Source organism: Styela clava, chromosome 1 (assembly GCF_964204865.1).
Source record: "Styela clava chromosome 1, kaStyClav1.hap1.2, whole genome shotgun sequence".
NCBI lineage: Eukaryota > Metazoa > Chordata > Ascidiacea > Stolidobranchia > Styelidae > Styela > Styela clava.
In genome coordinates, this window is record NC_135250.1 from 8,704,487 (window position 1) to 8,726,405 (window position 21,919).

The 21,919-nt window shown below is 34.1% G+C and overlaps 1 protein-coding gene across 1 annotated transcript in view; it reads left to right on the forward strand.

The window, feature by feature from the left end:
• Positions 1 to 21,919, forward strand: part of LOC120329353 (sushi, von Willebrand factor type A, EGF and pentraxin domain-containing protein 1-like) — a 40,875-nt gene that overhangs the window by 17,582 nt on the left and 1,374 nt on the right. Inside the window, exons 22-53 of the mRNA XM_078109889.1 lie at positions 66 to 320; positions 657 to 852; positions 926 to 1,067; positions 1,477 to 1,582; positions 1,660 to 1,897; positions 2,873 to 3,041; positions 3,542 to 3,676; positions 3,783 to 3,906; positions 4,405 to 4,525; positions 5,198 to 5,402; positions 5,482 to 5,581; positions 6,074 to 6,265; positions 6,815 to 6,953; positions 7,320 to 7,459; positions 7,752 to 7,957; positions 8,531 to 8,738; positions 9,208 to 9,405; positions 10,041 to 10,269; positions 10,810 to 10,934; positions 11,467 to 11,617; positions 13,349 to 13,509; positions 13,921 to 14,050; positions 14,362 to 14,419; positions 14,671 to 14,768; positions 15,035 to 15,099; positions 15,627 to 15,719; positions 17,687 to 17,851; positions 18,318 to 18,409; positions 18,887 to 19,060; positions 20,388 to 20,561; positions 21,116 to 21,294; positions 21,702 to 21,883. Coding sequence (XP_077966015.1) covers positions 66 to 320; positions 657 to 852; positions 926 to 1,067; positions 1,477 to 1,582; positions 1,660 to 1,897; positions 2,873 to 3,041; positions 3,542 to 3,676; positions 3,783 to 3,906; positions 4,405 to 4,525; positions 5,198 to 5,402; positions 5,482 to 5,581; positions 6,074 to 6,265; positions 6,815 to 6,953; positions 7,320 to 7,459; positions 7,752 to 7,957; positions 8,531 to 8,738; positions 9,208 to 9,405; positions 10,041 to 10,269; positions 10,810 to 10,934; positions 11,467 to 11,617; positions 13,349 to 13,509; positions 13,921 to 14,050; positions 14,362 to 14,419; positions 14,671 to 14,768; positions 15,035 to 15,099; positions 15,627 to 15,719; positions 17,687 to 17,851; positions 18,318 to 18,409; positions 18,887 to 19,060; positions 20,388 to 20,561; positions 21,116 to 21,294; positions 21,702 to 21,883 — 4,950 coding nt within the window. The remainder of the gene's footprint in view (positions 1 to 65; positions 321 to 656; positions 853 to 925; positions 1,068 to 1,476; positions 1,583 to 1,659; positions 1,898 to 2,872; positions 3,042 to 3,541; positions 3,677 to 3,782; positions 3,907 to 4,404; positions 4,526 to 5,197; positions 5,403 to 5,481; positions 5,582 to 6,073; positions 6,266 to 6,814; positions 6,954 to 7,319; positions 7,460 to 7,751; positions 7,958 to 8,530; positions 8,739 to 9,207; positions 9,406 to 10,040; positions 10,270 to 10,809; positions 10,935 to 11,466; positions 11,618 to 13,348; positions 13,510 to 13,920; positions 14,051 to 14,361; positions 14,420 to 14,670; positions 14,769 to 15,034; positions 15,100 to 15,626; positions 15,720 to 17,686; positions 17,852 to 18,317; positions 18,410 to 18,886; positions 19,061 to 20,387; positions 20,562 to 21,115; positions 21,295 to 21,701; positions 21,884 to 21,919) is intronic.

Below are 21,919 nucleotides of genomic sequence, written 5' to 3' on the forward strand. Positions count from 1 at the left end.
TCGGCTTTCCTCTCCCCCGGGATAAATATGTAAATCCTATCCTAACATATTTTTATTTTTCACAGAAACTGACAACAGTGGCTTTTATAGCCCATCGGAATGCAATAATCTACTTATCAAACCCGGTACCAAATGCAAACTTCTGTGCCAAGGGGATGATGCTGTTTATGGAGGTCAGGATACTTTGACTTGTGGACCTGGTGGTCAATGGACTCCAGGAGATACTTTCGGCACTTGTTCGCCTGCATGTGAAGCCCTACCAACACCATCGCATGCAACTATTCTTCCGAGAAAATGCACTGAAGGTTTTGTGGAAGCAGGTATAGTCTTACTTGAATCCAAATTAATGTTAAATCAAATAATTTACTATTTTAAAATATGTTCTAAAGTAATGTTATTGATTACATCATAAACTTGTCCTTATTCATTTATTCATGGAATTTATTAATTCAAGACAGTTATGAATTAAATATTATTCTAATTCAATTTTTTCGATGGTCATCACATGTTAATTGCCCAAAATGACAAGTTTCCAAATGAGATTATTTTAGACTAATCCCTAAAATCAAGAAATCATGTTTTACTGTATTTGAATATTCGATTTGTTTTGGACACCAACAACATTATATAATTCTATTGGTAACTTTTGCATCCAGGTACTCAATGTGCTATTGTTTGCCCTGAATACATGGAAAGATTGGGATCTGGTTTCAGAGAATGTTCTGGTTCGCCTGATGCGTTTACTGGATCACGTTGGTCGGGTGACTTAGAGCCAACCCGTTGTGTTGCAAGGTGTCCTCCAATATCTCCAAATTTGGGTAGTTATGTTTTCCCAAATGATTGTGCCCACAGGTATGTTAATCGTATGATTACAAACAATCCTAAATGCCCATTTTCTTTACGATGTATTAAAATCAATTTTTAGATCAAAAATTGAAGGTGATATGTGCACTTTCGAGTGTACTCCAGGATATTCATTGTCAGGAATTGGAGCTTTGCAGTGTACGGCAGCTGGAACGTGGAGTGAAAGTGTACCGACATGCTTCCGACCGTGCCCACCAATAACGGTATTTATTTATTCCTTACTATATTCATTTCAGGCATGCCGGTGTGGCTCATTTTTCTAAGCGTTAGGAATACGCTTGCCACCTCACATCTGATTACTCTGTTTGGGTTCGCAGGATCGAATCCCATGCGAGAATAGTTATGTGCGAGTCGGATTCTTCCATGCTTCCGAAAACTAATTACTAACTAATCCCATACTCGACATGGAATGAGAACCGAACGAGAGGGTGGGGTTCGCCCTATGGTTAAGCCTTCTCATAGGCTTTTTCTTTCCCCCCCGGGATAAATATGTAAATCCTATCCTATTTTAATTAGACCATTTTTCTAATTAGCTTAAATGGGTAAAATGGCACACAACCTGTGGGAAATTTGGGATACAGAAAAACATACACATATATTTCATTTTAAAAGGTTGATAATGGAGACTTACACTGTGATACAACATCTGGTTCTTCATCTTATGGATATGGATTTGTATACAAGCCTGGAACTAAGTGTTTTTACTCATGTAACGCTGGTACGAAATTGTTTTATTGCAATGAACATTTTTATCCAAAATAAATTTAAACAAAATTCAATAAATCTGATTTTCAGGTCATACTGCATATGAACAAAACGAAATAGCTTGTGATAAAGATGGAATTTGGAATCCAGCACCATTTTGCTCTCCTGTATCAGATACCTTCCCTATTATACAAAAGATCGGTGAAGTTACTGTATGTTTACAAGCATCTAAACTGGGAACTGATGGATCAATAGATGGTTCCGAATGGCATTTATCAACAACTAACAACTCAAATGCTGGTTGTGAGGCCGCAGGAAACAACGCTATGTACGTATTATCAGGGATGGATAAAATATTGTAATAATTTCAAATTTTGTTATGTTCGATATTGTAAATTACAGATTTGAAAAAGAATTTAGGATTCCTTCATTCGACAAATGTGATTGTTATTACAGTGGTGTTAGATTTAACCATGATGACATCGAAGGGTAAAATCTCGGGTTCAAATCCCGTGCTCACCACCTTACCAAGAGTGTAATAAATAGGGTAGGCAATGCCGAATCAGAGACATTTTCGTCCTCCCAACCCTACAGCAAGCAGTGGCCTCTTTTGCAGAGCCTTGTTCATAGCAGACGTTGAATGAAAATATCGTATAAAAGCTGATAGAATACTATTTCCATACTACAATTTTCCATATTGAGTATCGCCCAATTTATAATATATTCGATATGCCATATTCTAAAATATCAAAATGTCCAAAGTATAGTAAATTATTCACTTTTGTACATCTCTTGTAGTCAAATAATATTCACTCTAAATCAGGGGTTTCCAAACCAGGGGTTGCGACCCCGAATTGGGTCGGAGTGATAAGTAGGTAGGGTCGCAAGCAGGTCATGGGGTCGCTGAGGTATGGTAAAGGATGGATGTACAAAACATCTAAGATTTGACAAACCATGTTCAATTTAGCAGTTTGGACCATGGCTTACTGGCCCATAGGCATCAGTCTATGCTTAGGTTATAGAAAATGTAGGTGCCTATTTTGACATCACTGTTTCGTTTTAGCTTATTTTACTTAATACCACCACATGACCAAACTTAAAAGTCCTGTGAAAGAAGCTCTAACGTTTCATGAAAAATGTATATATTGACCTGTGGTCGCACTGGACACTTGAAAGTTGTCTCTGGGGTCGTCCTGAAAAAAGCTTAGGAACCCCCTACCCTAAATGAATATACATTTTCCAGTTTTTCTGTACCAATTTTCTAAATAATTCTACCTTGACCAACCGTTATTTTTTCATGCAGGTGGTTCTGGTATAATTCACTCAATATCAAGCATGCAGAGACTGGATTATGTTTAACTGCTGAATCTGCTTTAATTGACGCATCTTTACTGCTGCAACGATGTGATGTCACAAACAAATTACAACACTGGGACTGTGACTCAGAACACCCATATAGATTTATATTAAAGGTGAATAACTCTCGTTCACATTATCACATACATTTATTATTGTATTTTATGTTTAACGTTGTACATGAATTAAACAAGATTAGAGTATTTCACCTAATTATGTTGATATCATATATTAAATCTATACCCAAGGTAGATATAGGATAGGATAGATAGTCAATGTGGAATTGGCTCAGTCTTTTTGAAAATATTAAGTTTTTTATCTTACATTGCCAGTGCACATATTATGTACATAGCCTTGTTCAAAGTGAAGATTGGAAAAAGTTTCATTAAAAATATGATAAAAAGAGATAACAGTTAACAGCGTAACATTGCTATTTGCTAGTTTTTACCTCTTGTTTGGGGAAATGAACTACAGTTCATAATGTACCAACAAGCTTGGAAGATGAATTGTTGCTTTTTAAATGTTAGCGAAGAAAAATAACAAGAACCGAAAGGCTTTCATTATAATCTACAACACTTTAAATATATACTTTTCAGTTTTCAACTTGTTTTTATAGGACACACCCCTAAGTATTGATACAATGTACAAGGAATTGGGACCTGTTTTACAAAGCAAAACACATGCAGAGACCTATTGGATTACATTCAATTCAGTTTTGGAAACAACCGGCACTGTTTGCTCCAATAAAGCAGTAAGATATTTTTACAATTAATGCTAAAAATTTTGTGCATCACACGTCTTCAAATTTGATTTTGTGACGATGTTATTACAACAATGCCTATTTTTTTCTATTTTAGGTTGGGGCTTGCCCTCCTATCAGGAAAAGATTCATGAAGTTAGTTCCTGAAATTTGTACAACTGATGATGTTATGATCTGGCAACAGTGTGCTGCATCTTGTGAAGATGGAAGTTTGTTTGATGGTGGGTTGTTTCAATCGAAAATTTCACATATATAATTATTTTAAAACATAATCGAGTAATATAGAAAGTTTTAATAGAATTGAAATGATTTTATGGTTGTAAGAACATGTACCTTACTATTTGGATATTTCAACTTAAGCGTCTTGGGTTTGAATCTCGTTCACACCACCTTATATTCCAATCATTTGGTGAGCTACTCTCACCTTATGCAGTTACCAGTCCAGTTCAGATGTAGGAATAGTTAGCAAAGTTGAATGTTATGTATTGTAGATGGAATCATATTCAGCCATTAATAAATTTAAATTTCTGCAATGCCAGGAGCCGTGCAGGCATCTTTTATATAATAATTCATCATTATATTCGAACATGGGAACGCCATCCTATTAAGAATGAGGAGCTGCAGGAGGAAAAAAATGTTCTTTGTCACCTTAATTGTCCTGTTTGCACTCAAAACAATTTAACGAAAATTGTTTTCTTCAAACTGTTTTCACTATATAGGTGCAACTGATATTGTTGAATGCCAACCTACTGGCGAGTGGGAAAATTTAGAAAAAATACATTGCAGAAGAAATTGCCCTGTTTTACCTAAAGTCGAACACGGAAAATTTGATCAAGCAAGGTAACTAATACATAATTTCACTTTTTCACGTCTTTTGATGCTGTAACATTAACCACATAATATGTTATTCTTTGTATCTTTTTTTATGAAGCATGCTTTTCTCATGTTCACTCTAAGCAAGGCCTTATACAAGCAGACACATCTTTATTTTAGATATTCTCAATAAATTATTATTATAGTAATACAGGGTGGTTGCTAGAAAAGCAAAGTTTATTGAACAGCTATTTATTTTTACAAAAAATAACTTTTATAAAGTTTATTAAATTCATGTGTTATATTACACGCATAGAAATGCTCAAAATGGCGTCCTTGCACTTCAGAGCAGTGTCTTAAGACTAAGCTTGTGTGACGTTTTAAAGGTTAACTTGTCAGATATCGTTCCAATTCAACCTATACCTATACGCGTTCTATACGTGATCTCTTCTGACTTTCAAATTTCCTGCTTTCCTAGCGACAACTCTGTATATGTAAAATTTTGCTTCCCTAAGCCTTGCATAAATCATAGCAAAAATAGCAAATTTTGGAGAATATATGACCAAATCCAATTCATTTTTTTTGAATATAATATATTTGTTCGCCTTATTAATCGGCAGTACTTATTTTTCAAGTCAAATTGATTATCAAGCTTGGATGATGAAAAATATTGATGAAATTTATTATTTTTACTCACAGTTGTACAGAAGATGCAAGCATTCATCAGTCAATATGTTCTTTGTCTTGTGACGACGGCTACGTGCTTTCCACTGATGCATCTGAGTCACCATATGTGTGTGAGGATGGCATGTGGGTGGGAGATGAAGGTATCGTCAGGTGCATTGACAAATGTAAAGATCTTCCAGAAGCACCGGAGAATGGAAATATTTTATGTCGTGGAAAGGTGAGGCTTCACTTCATGATTTTATATGTACGATTACTCACAAGATTTCAGATTATTGACTTTATTATCCAAAATCTAGGTTTGCAATATTATTTGTGATGCTGGGTATAAAGTGAAAGGTAATTGGACAGGATTTGACTGCACAGAAGATCACATCATTCCTAATGACACATGCGTAGGTAAGAAATTTCAGTATAGCTGAATTGATATTTGTGGACTTATATTTAACAAGATATGTGTATATGACAAATTTTGTCAAACCGCAGACACAGGTTCGAAACCTGCCAGGGGTGATCAAAAACGAAAGGATAGCTGGACTTTTTATCACCACCAGTGTGGTTCATGTAACCTCTGTGCAGTTCAGCTTTGCCTTCTTACACTACTTTCACACATCATTATTATTTTGAATTTTTTCTGAATAAGACTCTACACAAGTGGCCACTCATAGTAGGGATCTGCTATGTACTAAGACTGGGATTTTTCCTGTTCGCAGATGTATAACTAAATAATTTATTTCGCTTCTTTTGAGCACCTGCAATACTGACATCATTAGGTCCTTAATTTTGGTCTGGTTTGCTGTTTCAATATATAGCCTGAACTAGGGATATCTCATTGACTTCCTGCATTTTTGACTATTCATGAAAATCATAATCTAATTTTCTTCATTTCAGAGGAATATCATTTCCGCTTGCAATTACAAACAACAGTATTCTCGAAGACAATTGCAACATGCATGAAGGTATTCCGAGATTTGATTATCAAAGTACCATGCTTCTCTCCAGATCCCACACAATATTGGAAATGGCTTGACAGTGCTGAAGTCGTGGACGAAGATTATTCAATGTTAATGAGTATTGCTTCAGGTAGAGTTGGGCATTATGAAGAAAACCAGTGAATTATTTCAAAACTTCTTTTGCAAATTTGATTTTGCATTGGTTAGTACGTTACAAGAACAAGTAGACACTATTACATGGGATTACATGGGAACAAGTTTTAAGTTTTTTCTGCATTCTCTATCCATCTGCTGTTCATTGGTTTCCAAGATCTTTCAACACATCTTTACCTTGCTATACTAACATCGGGCTTAACAACAAAGCGATTTTTCGTTATCGAATAAAAGTTATGTATTGAACAATGAATGAAATGAATAAAATTATTTCAACTCACATTACAGTAGGGTAAATTTTTAAGCTTGTTCTCCATATTTTAGGTTGAGTTTTGTTACCACTTCAAGTAACCTAAACTGAATACTTTTTAAATAAGTCATTAAGTCTAAACCCAATATCCAAAGTTATGTAAAAAGATTAGTGAAAATCTTTAAAAAATAAGACAGTAAATACGGAAGTGTCTTAAGATCCAATGCAATGTATTTTACCTTTTAAAGATTTACAATTTATTTTTATTGGATATAGGTCTGTGCATGGCTGCATCATCGGACAGTGAATTTGCTCAAATAATATTAAAACCTTGTGATGAAACAGACGAATTACAACAATGGACTTGCCACAATCATTTATTTCCTGGAAGATTTGGACTTGTTTCAGATGCTACGTAAATGTTCTGTTATGTTTTAACTATGTTCATTATCATAGGCGAATCATCAAAAATGTTTTTAAGTGAATTGTGAAAAATAAGAGAATTTATTGTTATGCTGTGTAGTTTCTATCTTGTTGAGTTTTATGTGGAATACATTAAACTTTCAACCTATTCAATATTTTTAACTTTTTAAATAGAGTTTTTATCACCAAAATTATGATATTTGCTGATTTTACTGAAATTTACTCCTGTTGCAAAGTCATTATTCCTCATTTGCTATGGTTTCGTCACCTTAAGGATTTAACCAAATTTACATGATACCGGTACTAACTCTAGCTTACCAAACTATTACACAAAAATCACACAAACATTCTATTTCAGTACATATGTTGATGCTGGTTATATCACAGAGAATAGTCCCCCCCTATTGAGAAAAGATACGGCTCATCTCAGGTCTGCAGACTGGCTGGCAATTGATACTAAAGAAAATGCAAGATATGCTTGTGGATCTCGTCGCATCGGTAAGTTATCTGTTTATTCAACTGTAATAAATTATGCTTGTTGTAATATAGAATTTAGTGAGACATATGATTACCGTAATTTTGAGAGCCAATATGAGCTGTTCATAATGTAAAGTTCATAGAAAAATAACAAAATAGCCACAACAATTGCTGTTACCATATCTGGACTATTCAAATTTTCATCAGTAACAGATTGGTTAGAATTATGCGAGCTTAGAATTAATCAAGCTCTTAATAGATGATAGCTTATCATTAGAGATCAGAGTAGCAGATCAGAATTTTTGTTGTGTAGGTGCTTGTCCAGTTCTTCCAATTGGACCCTTCACTGCTGTGGAACCACTTGGTTGTAGTACATGGGATGGATTACCCATAGGCACAAAATGTAAAACGCATTGTTCAAATAGTGATTATGAATTAGCAAATGGAGAGAGTGAACATACTATCAGATGTCAGTCTACAGGTGCTTGGAATGAGGACTTACAGTTATGTGTTGCGAAGGTAGATTATATGTGATGTGAAATTATCATGTGTTTTTATGATTAGGTTGAATATCTCCAAGTGTCCTAGTTAGTATTTATATTGTTTCTGAGATAATTTAGTTTCTGTTACAATGGAGGTGGTATTGTTCAAAGAGATAGTAATTAGCTTGTCATCTCACTTCTGATTATGGGTTCGAAACCTGAGGGGACGTTCCCGCGGATTAAATAATAATACTTTTATTTTGTCGTTAAATATTCGCAACCGCAACTTACGTTGTACACAATTGAATTAATAGAACAAGACATTTAAATGCTCATATTGGTCATGAATTAAATGGTTTCCACAGCAGAAAAATCATTATCCACTGAAAAAGTTTTAAAGATTGACGTAATCATGGCAACTGGTTCAGAAGCTGTTGCATGGAAAATCCCGTTTTCGAACCCAACTCTTTTAAAAATTCAGGCTCTGCCCTGCCTACCAAGTATTGTAGTTCATCCAGGAGTGAAAAGTACTTCTCTCACCCACTACAATTTTCTAATAATTTACTCAAGAAAATTGACAGTTCACTAAACAGATTCAATTCCATCTCAGTCTTCAGCTACAGGTACTTGTGATGCATTCACTCTGAGTATTGGAATGCAAGTTTCTCCACGAAAATGTGCAGCTGGTAGTGGTGAAGAAATTCTGGCAGGAGAACTTTGTAAATTCTCGTGTGATCCTGGATTCTATCTTAAAGGTGCAAAAGAAGTAATTTGCAAAAGCGGAGTCACATGGACAGCTCCTGAACCAGCTTGTGTTCGTAAGTATTATTTCTCAAACAACACCTTATGTATGACTATTATTCATACATAAAATTTGTTTAAAAAAAATTATACCTACAGCACAATATTCAAATAGTTCTCTCGGTTGATTTTTTGATTTTGAATCTGTTGATCAAGAATATTCAGTTTTGTGTAGTGATATTAGGATAGGTTAGGATTTTCATAATTATCTCAATGGAGAGGTAGGCTAGTAAGACAACTTGCTCATATATGGTAGACCAGGAGAACTTTTTCCATCTCACAGAAGTGGATGAATAATTTTTTAATAAGAAATAAAGCAACAATTCTCCTACTTGATTCAAACCTGTAAACATTTTCACGGTAATCATTATTGTGTTCGTATCACTTATAATAATGAAAGAAACATTAAAATCGCCATACCATATTAAAATCGTCATGTTTAAACATTAACAATGGAAGAATTTAACTTGATTATCTTTGTTACAGCTTTTTGCCCTGGTATTAAACCTGAGCTGGGAGTCAATGTAACTGATGCTGCGTGTGTGGGAGTGACTGCACCAGAAGGTACTGAATGTGAAATCGAATGTGCTGACGGTTTTGTACCAGCAGATGATTCTCCAACTTCCATAACAGCTACATGTAACAGCAAGGGAACTTGGAATAAACCATACATCAATTGTGAATGTAAGATACTTTGATCTCAAACAAGTTATTTGCTTAAATTTTCCACATTTTTTAAAAAATATTTTTTTAAAAAGCAAATATTTAAGAATTTTTAGGTGAAGTTTGTTATTTATGCAATGAAATGGATATTTTTCATGATTTTGGTTTAGTTTATCTGAATATTGCATTGATTACGAGCCTGACTTTGGACTATGACAGACGTCATAGTTATCACTTTCAGAGTTCTTGATAATGAAGTTACATTTTCTCTGAGTAATGAGTCTAAGCTCAAGTGGGAATTACGAATTTGTCAGAGTCAAAATTTCACCATTCTTATGAATTGTAATTAAAATTTTCAACAGAAACTAAAGAGTATTATGTTGAATAAGCATTTTGAAGTGTCAGTTTTTAGAGTAGGCTTGCATAATTTAAAAAATATTCATAAAAAAAACTTTTTTTCATGGAGTAGGGAGTTCAAGGCGGAGTCTATATTTGCCTCAAGCTGAAACCAAATTTGAGGTCAAAATTTTTATCATTTGGGAGTCGTTGCTTCAATGGCTTGATTGGTATAAATTTTTCTCCACTCCATAGCTTGAATCTGAAAACCGATCTCCCAGTTATGGATATTCGTAAATCTCTTGTATCAATCATTCCAGATTCTTGTCCTCCACTTTCTGGTAATCCAAGTAATGCAACTCATATTGCTTCGGAACTTGAAGACCCTGATTTGTACAGAAGTACGGTGACATCTCTTAGTTGTGCAGAAGATCGAAGCCGCCTTAGATCGCTGTGTGAATTTTCATGTCCAGATGGAAATGTCACTGTGTTTGGAGAATCTGAAATAACTTGTAATGCTGGTGGGATATGGAGTGGAAGGACTCCAAGGTAATGTGATTTTGTAGTAATTTTATTTCAGCTTCATCATTTAGAGATCAGGGGTTCGAGTCCAGGGTAATCCAACAGTAATTCAAATGTGTCTATTAATTCACAGATATATTTTGATTTTTTTAAAGTTATGAGCCTATTATCTACATTTGAATGGTGCCTTGTGCAGAGCCTTGCTTAGAGTCAGATGTGATGATAAATACCATCCTATATTATGATTGCATCGCTGTTCAGAAATCATGGGTTCGAACCCTAGTTATTCTAACAGTGAATACAGCCTACCAACTAATCCGTGGTAAAATATGGTTGTCTAAGCTGATCTATGCATATTTCTATCTATTCAAACTTTGTTAGCTTACTACCTTTTGGTGGTTCTTGCACAAGGCCTTGTTCAGAGAGATGACATGACTATAAATGACTTACTGAAAGTTGCACTTTCAGAGAGAGAGCATCCCTGTCTAACACAGTTTTTTTTAATATTGTACAGTTAAATACAATAGACATCAAATAAATCTTATATACCAAAATGTTCAAATACAGATGTGTGCCGGAATTCTACTGTCCTGAAGTCACTGAAACCGAATCAACAAAAGCAAATTACGATAATTTACTAGATGAGAAAGCTGTATTCCCAGGAACTGTTGTCAAGATACATTGTGCTGAAGGTAGCTTAATTGTTTACATCTGTTTGTGCAATGGCTGCGCGTTTTATTTGTCAATGTAATAACTCAATTCGAATTCACAATAAAAATGTGTGGTTAACAATCACTCAAGTGTCTTGTATTAATCAATTTGTATTCATTAGCCAATCAGGCAAATATAAAATAAAAATTAAAAAAACGATCCAGGTTTTTGCCCGGAAGGATAACTGCCAAATGGTGCATAGTCCCCTTGTCAGCAGCATAGGATGTCTAAAAACAAATTAAGATAATACTGCAGTATAAACATATTATATTCAATATTTTATTCAATTCTTTGAACGTAATGCAATCATTTTTTCTACCTTGCTTGTTGGCTTTTTTATTTTTAAACATAGCATATAAAATAACTGATGGAAAATTGTTAAACACAAAACTAGGTATTTTTATAGAAGAGTGGGGAGGTAGTCAGCATTTCGTTCAATTTGGTCAATTTGGGTTTGATGTTATTACTTTATTGTTCTTCCTTCATATTGGCATTCTTCTTTATATTTCCAAGGATTTATTCCTGATGGTGACGATGTTCGAAAATGTACGGTTGAGGGTTTATGGGGAGGGGAAGGTCCCACTGTACCACAATGTGTGAAGAAATGTCCACCTCTTATCACACCATTTGCTACAGAAGTCGAGCCGAAGAGATGCACAACAGGGTAAGTAGGAAAGTTAATATTACCACACTGTTCATGTAATATGCCATATGTAAGTATTGACAATTGAAATATGTGAGAAAACATGCTTAATGTGTAAATGGTTTCACCTGATTTTTATTCTTTCATGATTTATGACACAATGTTATATTATAATTATTAGGGATGTGAGTTTCGAATATTTTTTTTTCGAATCGAATTTTGAATCACAATGTTCCGATTCGAATATTTCCGAATCTGATTCTATTTAGTATATCATCATATTATCGTTAACTTTCCTCAAATTTGAAAGAAAAATAGTATAAATTTTGATAAAATAACAATAATGAGCTTGAAGAATTAAGAAAGTTACTAGAAAAACACACTGCATGGATGTATCAACTACCAAATATATTACGGCTAAGATATTTTTTTTTTACATGAAGGTATACTCAGTTACATGTTTACTAACATACAATTATGTTTGCAAATAATACCGTGTTTATAGCGATTGTTTCTTCTAAAATTGACCTTCAAAATTCATCCAAATTGTAATCGCTAGTTAGTACAGTATGCGCCATGATTTTAAAAGAAGCAATAAAAACGAGGCAAGCATCGCAGACATACATGTTTTTAATAAGGTTTGAAGCGATGATGTTTTATTTTAATAATATTATGTAGATAATTTGAAGAAACGTTCAAAATATTTGTGAAACTTTGTAACATTTTAAGTAGTCGAACAAAATTGAGCGAAACCATTGGTTCCTCGAAAGCTGTTACCAATATGAAATATAACGACTCTGGGAGTGTCACGGCTTTGGAAAACTGTAAACGTAAGGATAATAAACGTTTTTGGTCGATATAACGGTAGCGCCGCTGTGTCGTGCAGTTGCCTTGTGGTATTTTTTAATTTTTTTTTTAAATAGAATCAAGCCCTTTTTTCTCAAATTGCTTCGAATCGATTCGAATTGATGTTGATTCGAATCGCTTCGATTCAAAATTCTGAAACTTACATCCCTAATTATAATGTTATAATTATTATAATTATAACAATATTTTTTTTTGTCTGATTGTTGCGATTGGTATTTTGTTACCTGATCTATCACTCTCTTTCATTGATTACAGGTAATTACAATGGTAACATTGGTTTACTTAATTTATATACATGTGGTTCTTTCATACCATCACTCAGAAATATCCCTGTGTTAGGAACCTCTAATGCGTAAGGAGCTCTACTTCTGGAGGGGTGATCTTTTTAGTTTAGCATTACCCATTTTTTCACACTCTGAGGGATGTTCTGGCAATGAATTTAAATTTAAGATCTTTACCCTACGATGGCAATATCGTAAGGTTTATCATTACAACCATCAGGACATATCTCAGTTTTGGATGTTTCAATGTGTAAAACGAGAATATCGGTCGAATGCATATGCATATGCAAAATTTGGAGCAGATTCAACCTCGCTTTCGTGAGATATCGCGTGTACAGACAGACAGACAAACAAACAGACAAATACCTATCAACATACTTACCGATCAAGATCGATCAGTAATTACTCGTATTGCTGATGAAATATGCCACTATACTTCATAGTTTCTCTCTTGTTAGAGTTGTAGTTTATTGTTTTGACTTGAGACTCAACCATTGTTTAAAAAGTAAAGAACATAAGTTCCTGTTCATATGCTCTTTCCATGTTTTATTCAAGACTTGGCATTGACTATCATAACTAATCATGTTTGTTCAAATCTATCAAGATGGGTTGAGGATGGTCTTGGTTGCTCTTATGTTTGTGCTGATGGAACTGTATTTGCGGATAGAGGAACAGATTTACGTGTTGAATGTAGCGATGGAGAATGGTCTCATCCTGCACCACAATGCTTAGTCAGAGATCCCAATGATATTGATAACTTGAATGGTATGGTTTTGTTTTAATGTTTTTTCAATACTATTATTTTTACGAAGCTTTTATTGGTATGGAACAAGTTTTCTCGCACTGGGCATTCGGCTAGCCAGGGGGCCCCATGACCGAAGGCCATCACAAGGTACAATTACCGATGACTTGACTGTGATTTATTCAAATCTTCGACCATAATGCATTTATTCTTCTACTTTCGGCTTTTTATCATTTAAGCATACGATTAAAATAACGGACGAAAACAAAACTATATTTTTCATTGAAGAGAGGGCAGTGTTAAGTGGCATAAAACAGTAACATGTTTATCATGGGTTAGAAATCCAATAAGGATCCATTATCAATACTATAATACTATATTATGGAACTGGAAATCGCCTTTTGCTGCTAATCAGTAATATTTCTAATATTCAGTATACAACGATGATGGTGGATTCTTGATAATAACTCGTACTCCTGAGAGTGGTTGTCTGCATGCGGGTAGTGATAATACTGTAAGATGGAGACCTGCAGCTGAATGTGACCCAAGACAAATGTCAAATCGGTTTGTAATATTTTCATGTTCAAGTTCAGTTATATTTATTCATTTAAAATTCCACTGTTGTGGATGACTTGCAACCTTTTGATCATGATAGTGTGTGTAAATCAATTAGAATTCTACTTAACACTTAACTATTTAGCAATTATTAGAAATAGGCTCATTTTGTGGTTTACTTTGTGCCGTTTGTTGAATTTTAAAATCCTGTTTAAGTGTGTTTGAGCGCTCACTTCTGCATGGTGGTGTGATAGCAATTATATACATGGTCGATGTTTAGAATTTATATTTGTGATATTTATAATGCTTTTTTATAATAGTTGGAAGTGGTACGACAGTCAGCAGCTCATGACTTTCCTTGGAGAATTATGCATGCAGGTAATCATATATCTCATATCATATATCTAGGCGCTGGCAATATTTACATTTTATCAAAAATCTTGAAAAGCCAAGTTGAGATGTGTTGGGATCTTTCATCAGCTTGTGTATATGGGAACTTGGATAAACAAATAATAGTCGAACGTTTAATGAACAATCATGTGACTTTCATATCCGATCTTTTGTCAGTTTTCAATTTTTTTAGTCAACTATTATATTATATTACTCTTTCATTTCATATTATATTTCAGCCGGAAAATCCATTCAATCCTAATTCAACATTAATTGTCGGAAAATGCAACGCTACAGCTTCATTTGGTTGTGGAAATCCTAGAAGTCTTTATTTTAAGTTAGTTTTTTTTTCACTTTCATAGTCATCTCGAACAAATTTTGTAGAATCAGAAATCAAATCGATTTCTCTTATGTACTTTCTGGAAAGAATCCTTGATTTTTTTATAAAGTGATTTGCTGTACAAAAATTTTTGATATGTAACAATATGAATCAAAAATCTTTGTATCATACTCTCTCATTTGAAGTTAATTAAATGGTAGACAATTGAAAAGTTTTTTCATATAATCAATAATCATTTTTCTTATTTCATGTTCACTGTTCAGGTACACGATGTATTCTTTCTCAAGTCCACAATGGAGATTAGCATTTACGACTCACCCTTATACAGGTAAATTTTGCTATTTCTAAACTATATTTACGAACAACTATAATGTACTATAATATCAAAGCACAGTAAATACAATAATTATGGAGAATAATTTTGAGCAGAAAGATTTTAGTATTTTGCCCGTACCACACACATGCATATAGGTGCTTCGTGCCACTTGTTAGCAACATGCTTGTCATTGCACCCATGGTCACCTCGTCCAGGTTTGAATTTTGTGAGAAATATTTATGTGTGAGAGAATTGTTGGACATCTCACTGTCTAAGGGTGATACATGTAATACGCCACGACTTCTTCCATCATCAATTCTGTTCATCTGAAACAAATAACGAGTTAACTAATCCCATACACGACAAGGATTAAACTTTATTATTGGCATTCCTCTCGCTGGGATGAAGTATGAAAATCATATCTTCTCTCCTAGATAAAAAAAATTTAAATCCAATCAAACCACAGAGTTAAGTTGTATTTAAAAAAAAATTTTGTTGATTTAATTTTTTTTTTTTGCATTTTTCCAATGTTACCACAGGTTTACCTTATGAGGTGTTCACTGTCAAAGCAGAAACAATATCACCGGATCTACCTAAAGATATTTACGAAGGCTTGAATGTATATGGAAATGGTATGTATGTAAATATATTTCATCAGTTAAATATTGGGAGTAGATTATGTGTGTGGGCCTATGTGAAATATAGGTAGGCAAACTTATTTCTAATACTAATACTAAGTTTCAAATTTTTCCATTTCAAACCATTGTATGTAAATCTTGTCTGATTATCACTATACAAAGTTCATTATAAATTTTCCAAATTAACATATCGACGCATGAAATCCAAATTGGGCTAAGTCCATTTTTCTAGTTTTGAGAAAAACGCAAAAAACGTTTTTTTTTTGTTTCTTTTTTTTATTTCTCTAATACCTTACATCGAGGATGTCTAGTTTTTATGGTCCACCAAAGTTACAATGAAGGCCATATTTAGATGGTATAAAAAAATTTGTGCTCCGCCCCAATTTTTTTTGGGGGGGGTTTTTTTGGACTTAACCCTTTTTGGCTCTCAATTTTCTGGACCTGAAACAATTTTATTGGACTTAGGGCCCTTTTATTATGTTTTTATAGAGGCTGGTATGGACTTAGCTCTTTGTATTATATTTTTTGAGAGGAGCTATGTCCAAAAAAACGGACTTAGCCCCAACTTACAATGCAGTTATCCAGAGCTAAGTCCACTATAGTAGACACAGCTCTGTTTAGTTCTCAAATGCCCTAAAAAAAGCAGGGTTATGTCCATAGCTGTCTTGAGATCTAGAGCACCTAGAGATAAGGCAAATAGACCAAAATGTAGAGCTAAGTCCAGGTAAATCAGCAATTGAAAAATGTCATTTTTTGGAAAAGTGGACTTAGCACTGTTTGGTTTTGAGGTGTCGATATAGTGATGAGTGAACACTTTTTTATCATTCATATCTACAATAGTCTCCACGAAAAGCAATTTCAATCACAGATAATAATTAGTCACATTTTTATTGAGCCTTTTTTGCGCCTTTACTCTGAACAAGGCTTTGTATAACCCAGTCAATAAGTGCTAAGAATATACTATTCTGGAAAAACCGAAATTTTCCAGTTCGACATTGCCTTCTCAATTTATTACACCATAGGTTCTCAAGGTGCTCCGTACGAAGCCCTATAAAGAAACCTAGGGGCTTTTCGTTAACTTATTAAAATACTGACTTGGCTGATTTTGTAACAGCCCAATCAATAACAATGAGCAAAATAAGACAACTGTAATTCGAATATTTTAAAAACAGCAAAAGTGGTAAACAATAAGCTTTGTGCCAAAACTAAATTTATTCTCAATCTGAACAAATACCTTGAGTTTTTTTTTAGCTAAAACATCGACTGATAGCTAAAAACAACTGTTGCAGCATCAGGTGGGCCAGATTGAATTACTCATCGGGCCGGATTTGGCCCGCGGGCCGTAGTTTGCCCATGCCAGCTTCTATGGTGAACATGTTCATCAAACCCAAGATCCTTAATGCTTCAACATCAACCATAACCAAAATGGTTAGACCAGGGTGGCGCAACCCAGCCTGCGGGCCACATATGGCCCGCCGCTCTATTATCTGCGGCCCACGTCGCATTTGCGGAAGAGTAAACAAAAATTCCCATTTGGTGTAGTTTCGCCATAAAAATAACCAGAAAATCCCACAATACTTGCTTGATATGCCTGTAAGTTGTGTTGGTGACAATCTAAAACGCATCTTCTCCCTGTGACACTTTCTCTGTTATGAAGAGTTTGAAATCTTACACTAGATGTAGATATAGTAAGATTTTTTCAGGTTTTAGGGAGTTTTTTAGTGGATTTTGCATGTTTTAGCTTGATAAATAACAAATAATGATCAAGTGTTTGGACAATAAAAATGTTTATTTTATATTGCACTGTTTACCTATTATTGGCACTATTGTGGCCCGCGAACAATACAAAAATAATAGTGTGGCCCGCGAGGCCGACAACCTTAGACCACCCTGGGTTAGACCATTGCTCATCTCAATATGATTGAGATTTGGTTAAATAATGCTCTTTACATCTTTTTCAGTTGATGTTATGAGTCCACGAACCACTGACAAATCAGTTTGTGAATATATGTGTGGTGGGGCAGTTCATTTCGACAATGATTATAAACCGCATGTTATAACGTCACCAGGATTCATTCATAATCAAGAATATCCAGCAAATTCACATTGTAAATGGGATATATTCGGTAAATGATTTTATTTTCATGTCTTTCCATATCCTTTTTCATGTCATTGTCTTTCAACTGTCAGGTTCCTCCATCCTCAAGTTCATGTATCTAAAATGAATAACAAATTGACGATTCTTGTGACTGATCTAGACTGGTAACTGAACGAGATGCTATTGTTCAACAAATGATTAATATGTGTTATCAGGTTTCCTGGTTAAATATAAAAATTCCGTTTTATTTTATGATATTCGATATTTATATTTATAAATCAGTTAAATTTCTTCCTGTCAATAAACACGCAACAAAAAGCTACGACAACAGCCTTGCTAGAGATTCAACAACTGGCTAACGCTTATTTTGACTGAAAATTGTTATCAATTTATCAGCAGGATTCTTTTGACTGTTCTTTGACTGAAACGGAAATATTTTCACATTTAATTAGCTGGTTTGAAATAAATTTTCACTTGCAACCTGCTTTTATCAGGTCATGGTAGAATTATTACTTTAACGCTTCAAGAACTTGATTTGAAAGGAGGAATTGCTTCTACAGGAGAATGTGTCTCGGATTGTTTAACAGTAAGTTTATAGGATGATATGAATTTTGAAGTACGTTTTTCCAAATACGGCAAAGTGTTCAATATACATACACCCGTAATATGTTCACACACTCGTAATATTACATTTTGAAACAGCCAATATCTGATGTTATTGAAATAGTTATGTCCAAAACCACATAAATGTAAAAAATATGGCAACAAAGAATAGTTTTTTTAATAGTTTCAATGAAAGTTGAAGCACTGATTAAACTAGTTGAGCAAACTGAATTTATCTCGATAGGATTCCAAGAAATTAAGTGCATATACTATATATTCAGTATAATAAATAGTACATCTATAATAAACCGCAATATTGTGAAATATATGGCAACAGTGTTTTAAGGTGATGGAAAGTAGGTATTGGATATGACAATGGTGATCATAATCAATTTATCAGTATAATACCACTCATGTTCAAATTTCACATTGCCTTCTAAATGTTTTCAATACCACTCAGATTTATGAAGGTGATGGTTATGATACCGTTTTATCTGAGAAAGTAGCCGTCTATTCTGGTGATGATATTCGAAGTCAACATCCTATTGTTATACGTTCTATTTCTCCTTTCCTTCATATCGAATTTGTATCTGATGGCACAAAACAAGGAAGAGGGTTTGCTTTGCAATATGTGGTCAGTATTATTTTGTTTCAAATTTATAATTAATTTACCAGTAATGTAAATACGGTAGAAACTCTACCTACGAAATTAATTCGTTCTGAAGGTCGTTCATAAGTGGGAAATTCTGTAAGTAGGTACGCATTCCATCTGTAAATGCCCTATCAATGCCGTAAATGCCGTTCCAATCCCACAAATTATAATAATGGTAAAACCTCTAACAAATACATGTTGGAATTAGATTACTGCATAATAAATACGAAAGGTACACATGGAAATAAGAAAAAACAGAGACATAACGAATAAAAACTACAATCGGTATGTACCTTTGAATACCATCATCTTAATCAAATGAGTGAAGCCGATTTCCAAAATTCCACTCGCCAATGATTGAGAATTAGGACCGGAAATTTTTTTTTCTCCTAATCGGCACTGATTTAAATATTTCGTAAGTTGATTTTTTTGTATCCAGAGCCTTTCGTAGGTAGAGTTTCTACTGTATAGCAGGAATATTCCGATGGCTCTGAACGCATTCTTAGGATATTTATCATTACCAGAATGATTGCAGTTTTGTTCGAAAGTTTGCCTAAATCTATGTCACAGGAACCTTAACGAATGAACTTGCCCATGGATGAAATTATGCATTTAGATAGTGGGACTTCAAGTTGTATGAGGGAGTGAGAACTCGGGTCATAAATTAGGGTGTCTGGTTCAGGTCTATTATTTTGAAACCTGGGTTTCGGGTTTTTGCAATTTCAAACTTGCGTTATATTTCTTTCAGAATGATGTGTTTATTTTCTTAACATATATTAAAAAATAACGAGCATGCATTAATACTTTTAATGAGTGTATTTAAACCTTATTTTACTGCTTAAAGTGTATTAAAATGCTGCCCTAAATTGCAGCCCAATTCATCATTATTTTACATCTAAAACACCCGGCCTCTAGTTACGACAACGCACATTGGTATCTGGACCCGAACGCTACTTTCACAAACAAATTTTTTAACACTTGGTAGTAATTTGAAGTCAGCAAGAATTGTCGGGTTATATTGTACTTTTTAACTCGGATTCTGCTTACAAAAAAAAACCTACCGGTAGGTTTCAAAAAAGCCTCAAAACCCAGCACGCTGTTCGTGAATGATGGTTGAAGTAATGTTTTTGACATTACTTCTGAATTATTATTTACTGTTGAAATAAGATTTTTATTTCCGCGATTCCCATGTTAGAGTGTTTTGCTTATATAATTTATTGTGCTTCAATTTAGAAAATATAACCTCGAATTTATTTAATTTTGTGAATTCTAGGTTGAAAATTGACATTAATTTTATTTTTTATTTCAGTTTGAAGATCTACCTTCCCCACAAGGTATATGTGGACATCGTGAAAAATATGAAAATGATATTAGCTCTGAAGGAACTACAGAAGTAAGACCGGGACTACGTGGCAATAGTGCGAACATTGAAAAATGGCCGTGGCTTGTCTCTATAAGAGAGAAATATTGGGGCAGTTCGAAGGTAAGATTCCAATCTATTCATCAACATATGGTGTATGATGATTATGTAAAAATATGAATACCTAATACTTTTATACTTGCCATATGTTATTATTTCAATGTGGTGTGTGGAACAGTATAGTCCTAAGTTGATATGGATTTGCCGGAATAATCAGTTGAATCCATTTATTCGAAAAAATTATCCATAGTGCGATACATTCATGACTAATCAATTCCATGTATTTGATGTCTTGCGACCATAATTTTATTTCTACAGTAGGGTGATGAGTCAATATGAATATTTGTCTGGATAGTTAGAAAGTTCTACAATGGTCTTTTCATCAAACTAAAACCTCTCTAACCAGCAGTGGGCAATTTGTTAGGCCTCAGTCAACTAAAGCCCCACAATCAACCGATATATAGTCCAATATACGTCCGATGCAGTCTATGCACCGACATAGGCAAGGGTTTTAGATAAAGGGCCCATTCTTAGTAAATGATTCAATATTTCCATCCAAATGAAGTTCTAAGATGAATGAGCTTGTATATGAATGTTCTTTAAAATATTTTGTTCAGGCGTATCACCGATGCACTGGAGCATTAATATCATCGGAAGTTGTCATCACTGCTGCACATTGTACTAGATTTGTTGTACAAAAATCTGCTAGTACAGTTGATATTGGGATTGGAATGACTTTACAGAATGATATGGACAGAGCTATGAGAAATCTCACTAGAGAACCACTCAGATCAATGTGAGATTCATTTAACTGGAGTTATTTAATTTTTTGAATTGTGAGATTTTTGGCAGATGGCGAATTGTGTTAAGCGTCAAAAGTATACTTCCCATCACACCTTTGCTTGCGCAAGTTCGCAGGTTCGAATCCTGTGGGAAATAAATATGTGCAAAAGGATTGCTGGACTCCTCGCTGTTATAGCGGGGTTCATGTAATCAATCGCTGGTCGGTTAGACCAAGGTCATGTATGTGAAACAAATAACTGGTTAACTATTCCATACCCAACATAAATAACTGTAAATAAATATCTTATTACATTTTTTATAAATAGTTTAACTGAATTTGTTAATGGGTTCTTTACACTATTACAAACAAGTTAAATACCTTGTAATATCCTAATATCCTATAACTTATCTTTTGTTTAGGTTCCATGTCTATCATGGTTATAATTCAGTTACTAGAGATGGTGACATTGCGTTATGGAGGCTTAAACAACCAGTAACATTAGGAGATAGAGTATTTCCGATATGTTTACCAGACAGTGGATATAGAGTCCATGAACCTAAAAGCACCTGCTACAGTGCTGGATGGAATTCACTAACTCAAGGTATCCTTAAATTTTATGATAAATTTCCATATTTCG